The sequence below is a fragment of the Gloeophyllum trabeum genome, assembly GCF_000344685.1.
Source record: "Gloeophyllum trabeum ATCC 11539 unplaced genomic scaffold GLOTRscaffold_00017, whole genome shotgun sequence".
Lineage (NCBI taxonomy): Eukaryota > Fungi > Basidiomycota > Agaricomycetes > Gloeophyllales > Gloeophyllaceae > Gloeophyllum > Gloeophyllum trabeum.
Window position 1 is genome coordinate 328,546 of NW_006920426.1, and position 6,499 is coordinate 335,044.

Genomic DNA, 6,499 nt, shown 5'->3' on the forward strand with positions numbered 1-6,499 from the left:
CGCAGCAGCCTCGAGAGCGCGAAGCCGGGCCGTGGACATGCGCGGTCGATGTCGCGGGGTCGAGCTAAGTACTATGGGGAAGTCTCGCAGGATCCGTTGGCTTCTCCGCCTGGTTCACCGCGACCGCCGACCCCTCCTACGAATGGCGCCGTCAGAGCGTTCGTAGTCAACCCTAACGACGCGGATACCGGGCGAGTGAGCTATAACAGCTTCAAGACGAACGGCACTGGTGCCGGCGGTGCTGTGGGGAAGAAGAACGGAAGCGCGTTCACGGGACTCTGGCAGTACGATATTGAACTTGTGGACGGCGAAGAGAGGCATGGCGAGGGACGTGCTGGAGGAAAGCCTAGTGGGGGCGGCTACACTGGTTTGTGGTCGTATGGCGGTAGCGCGTCTGGGAAGGGCGCCGCGAACGGCAGGAGTAATGGTACAGGAGGTGGTGCTGGCGGACGTGACGACGACGATGACGAGCGGCGTGGCGATCGACGTGGTCGACCGTCTGCTGGGCCTTCCTCCTTCTCGGATTCGGACGAGTCGGACAGCTCTCTGACAGACTCTGATGATGTTGGCGACGAGAACAAGACGGAGATCATGCCCACGGACGATGATGTCCCTCTTGCTCGCAGCATTCCGACCGCCCTGAAGGCGCAGAAGAGTATCAGGCAGCAAGTCCGGGACGAGCGGAAGCGAAAGAAGAGGAACCTGCACACGTTAGCGGTCTCGCATGGGCTAAGGGAAGAAAGCAGCTTCGAGGGCCCGCCACGTTCACCGGTGGGCGTCAACCAACGACAAGCCTTCCCTGCCGGTATGAATGAAATGGAGGCAAGAGGACGGGAAGCTGCCAGACCTCTGCGTAATAACTCGATTCGCCCTCAAGCTGTCGACCCTTACGCCTTTCCACCCATCTCTCCACAATCTGCAACTGCCCCAGCACCTGGCAGTCGTCCTCGTACGAAGACTTTGCCAGGAGGCACTGCGAATCCCATCTCTGTTGACGAGCTGACCCAGAAGCTGATGAACGTCAAAGCTTCAGGTGTTCCACCTAGCACCATTTCTCGACCTCCCTCCAGGGACGGAGAAGGTGGCTCTTCTGGTTTCTTCGGCAAGAAACTATCTCGTCCTGGTTCGAGGGACGGTGAGGGTACCAGCGGTGGTAATTTCTTGGCACGCATGCGCTCCTCGAGGAAGCCGCAAGATGTAACTGCCGCCGCTGCACCCCTGCCGCCCAACGCTCCTCAGTCGCTAGGCAGGAGCGGTACGACGCGTGGCGTTGTAAGCTCCAGGCGTCCCAGTGTAGACCGAGAGCGGGAGCAGTACATCAGCAAAGCTTCGAGCGAGGAGCGTGGACGCACTTATTCCGCTGGTTACAAGTCTGGTACATCAATTGAGCGAGCTCGCAGTGTCTCTCGTCCGCGGGCCGTCCCACCATCCGAACTCCCTCCCCCTCCGCCCGTCCCTCCGGTGTTGCGCGACAAGGTCCAGGTGGTGCAGCAGAGGGTTTTCGTGGGAGACCTGCAGCGTTTCCATACTGTTGAGATAGGCCCTTCAACTACGGCGGACGATGTACTCAAAATGGTCGCTGGCCAGGGAGGACTTGACGATATCGTGGGTAGTGGGGGCTGGATGCTCTGGGAAGTTGCTCAGGACTTCGGCATGGGTGAGCATATCTTCAGTGGGCATGGCCCGTCGCATAGCTGATCGTTGCGGGCCCTCTAGAACGACCTATCCGTGGCTTTGAAATCCTGACGGATGTCTTCACATCGTGGAACAAGGACAAAATGGTCAATATGCTCATGATCAAGAGAACGCTTCTCGAGCCGATCCTCAGGCGTTCTGTAAGTAACATGATCTCCGTGTCCTTGCTCGGCCCCTCAACTAAGACTGACATTTTTGTAGGCTCTTCCCTCGAGTTCTCCCCTCTGTAGAGGTTATGTCGAGTACGAGGTCAAGCGAGGCAAATGGAATAAGCGCTGGCTGGAGTTGCGCGAGCATAGCTTGTACCTGGCGAAGCGTGATAATGTACGTGGCTACTAGGTAGCTTTGATCATAGTAACTGACCGCACAATAGGGCAAAGACGAGACCTTCCTCTGCTCGTTGTCCAACTTCGACGCGTACCACGTCACCCGGCTTCATAAGGCGCCTAAGCCGTATACTTTCGCTGTCAAGTCCACCGACAATCTATCGTTCTTCGAGAACACTGCGGATTACGTCCATGTCTTCTCATGCCCCGAGAGAGAAGGTCAAATGTGGATGGAGAAAATCCTTCTTGCAAGGGTAAGAAGGCCTGAAGCGTAATTCCACGTGCAATATTAACGTTTCTCTGCAGTCCTACATGCTGATCCAGGAGCGAACCGTCCTCATGGCTAAGACCGGTGGCCTTAACGGCTCTGGCGGAGCTAAGGGTCTTGTACGCGCCCCGACTCGGAAACAGCCGCCCCGTGTCAACCAGACGCTCGTCCAGCCTCCCACAACGACCGTCTTTGAACCAGGATCGCTGTTGGCTAAGCGGTAAACCTGTGTTCTCCGCCATCTATCTCCCTTCCCGTCGAATTTCTTGTATATACCTGGCCCCGCGTGGTATAAGGATTGCGGTCATGGATAACTTATTGCATTTGTAGAACCCATCTTTACCACCACTATCTCTTCCCTTCGTATACGTCGCATATGTCCACTGGGTTAGGTACTCGTTCTTGTGTACTCAGAAGTTGTTGTAGGTGGCGTCGGGCCTGATACCAGATGCCTGTCATGGCTTTTGTACAAGTACAGTCGACTCTGTCTTAATCCATACCTGTCATAACCCATAACCTGCAATAAGCCATAGGTTTTTGACGGATAATTCTAATCAACATCCCCCCTGGGAGCAACAACCCCTCAGCAACCCATGCCATTATCCAGCAACCCCGGTTGTCCACCAGCGGTCACATGTGACATCATACTCTATCAGTCTGCATTACATCCTGTTACTTGGACTTCACTCTGTGTACATAGCTACATATAAAAATATTAGGCTGAGGCTCTCCCGGTCAAGGCTACTAAGGTTGGATGCGGGTGCCACTGCGGTATTCAACCCGAGGGTTGCTCAGGTGGGGGTGCGGTGCTTTGACCGTCCACACTGCGTTATACTGCGACCCGCGGCGCCGGGTATACGGGTTTGTGGTTCTTGCAGATGGGTTGCACTTTTCGCCTAAAATGGTGATATTTGGACTTACAGAGTGTCCCAGCCCAGTCAGTAAGCATTTCTCGATGCCTCTGTACCGGTACCATTGCGGGCATCAGCAAATTGTCCTGCGGCTGTAGTGGCTGGCGCTGATTCTAGTTATTTTAGCACGTACATAATCATATTACCAGCCGAATATGTGTGAGGTAGCAGTACTAGGAACTCGTCTACTGATAGGGCAGTGACAGAAGTGACAAAACATATTATCTACAGCAAATCAGTTCTGGGGGGGTTGATGGTTTGTAAGCAAATAACCCGGGGTTGTTGCTTCCAGGGTAGGCTTGATACTGCGTCTCCTAAATAAGACTTAGTAGATGAGCAACTGTCTTAAATGGAGGCTTGTTCATTTTTGGTATCGACATCGCAGAAGTCTTCCAAAGCTCTCGCACATTCCAAGAAAGGCAGGCTTCTCTGCCAGAAACGGCAGGCTCGCGTGGATGCCATCTGCCGAGCGTCAGCATGCGCAACTACACAGTGCAATCCTTGACCTCTCCCAGCTGATTTGAGCAGAGAAAAGAGCCCAAGTAGCATCTATATTGGACTGCATGGTTCCCCGTATAGCGGAGTGAATTTCTTCTCAAACCGGAACCTCTCTGTATAGACTTAGCAGCCTGTTCTTAGCTTATCCGAGGCCCAAAACAGCTTCAGGTGTTGTAATCCTTTACAGCTGCCAAAATTAACATTGGATGACAGTATATAAGCTCTTAAGCAATGAGTATTGAAGGTGGTGAGGGTTGCGCCCTCCTCAAAAGCTTTCAATTGTGCAGAGAGCACTGCAGAGCGTGCAGCGGCGCACACAGTACGCACGTGGAGTACCGTCCTGACGGTGCCACCAGTACCAAATCGAGTAGACGTCATTGCCTAAAACAGCGCAAGGGGAGACTTCACTGGCGCATATCGGGAAAGTGACCTAGCCTACTTCCAGGGGGGTTGTTAATTAGAATTATCCATTTTTGGCATGGTAGATAGTAAAAACCCATAGTCTGCTGTATCCATAATCCATAACTTTTTGGAGGGTCATAACCCATAAAACAACATATATTAGGAAAGTGCACATCTCCTTCCTGGATAATTCTAATCAGCAGCCCCCCTGAAAGTAACAACCCCGGGTTGTTTGCTTACAAATCATCAACCCCCCCCCCCAGAATTGATTTACTGTAGATAATATGTTTTTGTCACTTTTGTCACTGCCCTATTTGTAGACATTCCTAGTACTGGTACCTCACATAGTGCTCCTGGTCCAGATCCAGGAGCCGCTACTAGCTGCTCAAGCATCTGAGAAGTCCATGGAGTCCATGATGGACCTCTGCCTATCAGCTGGATGGACCCATGGACCCCAGTCTGCCTGGGGGGATGTGATTGTGTAATTTGTGTAATTTGTGTTAAATAATGAAAATGCAAGCCGGAGGCAAGCATCACATAGTGTGTGTCCAATGCGGTCAGATGGGAGGTCCACTCAACCATACATGTCATTAATATTGGAAATCCATCACAGTGTGTTCCCTGTATGCTAGATTTATGTATATTGGGATTTGTCTCAGGCTCCTAAACCATCCGTCCTTAGCGTTCTCGCTCCTCCTTTACTAGGGTGCACGTGCAGCATTATATGATACAAATCTATTTTTAATTTATTGCTGGATACAGAACGAACAAGAGGAGGAGAACGCTATAGGATGGCTGGCACAAATGTCGTCGCCAAGATCCCCGAGGCTGACTAAGCGGACGGTGGCTGAAGCCTCTCAGCAGCGGTTGGCGGGTGATGTAGAGAGTGTCTCGACACCTACCTCGTTGAGCTCACGCAGAACACATATAAACGGGTGCTAAAATAGTTTAAGACCAATGCAAATACCTTTGGTATACTTCTGACACTCAGAGGGGCTTGTCTATAGCCATTATGCCTCTTCAGCTGGATATTCAGCCTTTGGTACTACTGATAACCATTACATGAGTATACCATTCAGTTAGGACATTTTTACATTACTATAAAGTACACCGAGCGGTAAATCCCAAGGTAATAAGTTGTAAATGGTTGCGTGAAGGCCCGCCGACCGCTGGTGAAAGGCTTCAGCCACCGTCCGCTTAGTCAGCCTCGGGGATCTCGGCGACAACATTTGTGCCAGCCATCCTATAGTGTTCTCCTCCTCTTGTTCATTCTGTATCCGGTAATAATTCAAAAATAGATTTGTATTATATAACGCTGCACGTGCACCCTAGTAAAGGAGGAGTGAGAACGCTAAGGACGGATGGTTTAGGAGCCTGGGTTTGTCTATTGTTTTGGGAGATTCAATTGGTGTAAGTCCAAGGGTCACTGAGTCTCAGGCCATTGGATGGAGATCTGCCACTAGTACTTGTGGTCACAGTGGGCCCTTCATTCATACTGTAATGCATTGCATCACATGCAGTATGGTCCATGGTCAGCAGTAGCTTCTGATCGCTAACTGGGAGAGCCTCAGCCTAATTTTCAAAATTTTTATATGTAGCTATGTACATAGAGTGAAGTCTAAGTAACCAGATTCAATGGACTGGTAGAGCTTGATGTCACATGGACAATGTTAGGAAGCGATGTCCTAACTAGTCGTCTTGAGATAACTGGGCCACGTGCCAACAGTTATGTCGTCACTACCTCAGTAAGCGTACTGAAAGGTAGGTCTGGCCGGGCCAATGCCAACGGTCAAGTCAAGAGTCCAGGTAATCGCTGTATTCAACAGGAGGTTGAACTAGGGAATACATGGGTTTTCCTACAGTATATATAGTAACTGGTATAGGGGTTAATACCCAAAGAAGAGAACAATAAGAAAGGACGCGTAAGCTATCCTGTGAGAATGTAACTTAGAGAAATGAGAAATACAAGGGCGCCCATTGGTAGAAGGTGAGTCAGGGGAGATAACGTGTGGGAAGAAGATAGCGTCCATGGGAAGTTCTACTCAGAGAAAGGTACTGTCCAATAGCAATGCTCGGAATGGAAATGGAATGAGATAAGCATGGGAAAATCATAACATTACCCCCTTCCTATGGTCGAAGTTTACCCAAACTTCCTAGTTATGACCGGTTACCGAACCGTCCAGGTCCACAAGAGTGCCATCATCGTAGTCTTGCTCTTCGGTGGCTTCTTGGATAGCATTGTCCCAAACAGTTCGTTGAGGACAGGCAGATGGATAATGCCCTGGTTGAGTGCGTCCACAGATGCGGCAGCGGAAGAGTCGGCAATGAGATTGGAAATGACCAGGCTGCTGACATGCCCAGCAGATATTGCCATATCTTCCTGTCATATTGGTAGGCAG

General features: G+C 51.0%; 1 protein-coding gene across 1 annotated transcript; it reads left to right on the forward strand.

Moving 5' to 3' along the window:
- On the forward strand, positions 1-2,807 carry GLOTRDRAFT_118097 (uncharacterized protein). Its single transcript, XM_007872291.1, has 5 exons — positions 1-1,657; positions 1,717-1,835; positions 1,897-2,019; positions 2,069-2,275; positions 2,328-2,807. Exons 1-5 carry the CDS (start codon positions 49-51, stop codon positions 2,511-2,513), a joined length of 2,244 nt encoding a protein of 747 aa, XP_007870482.1. The 5' UTR covers positions 1-48; the 3' UTR covers positions 2,514-2,807.
- Positions 2,808-6,499: the final 3,692 nt, after the last annotated feature.

Excerpts from the sequence above, each read along its gene's own strand:
- GLOTRDRAFT_118097 (XM_007872291.1), top strand. The coding sequence starts at position 49 with ATGTCGCGGGGTCGAGCTAAGTACTATGGGGAAGTCTCGCAGGATCCG. Across the intron at positions 1,658-1,716 it reads TGCTCAGGACTTCGGCATGG|AACGACCTATCCGTGGCTTT; the intron begins GTGAGCATATCT and ends CGGGCCCTCTAG. Across the intron at positions 1,836-1,896 it reads AGCCGATCCTCAGGCGTTCT|GCTCTTCCCTCGAGTTCTCC; the intron begins GTAAGTAACATG and ends ACATTTTTGTAG.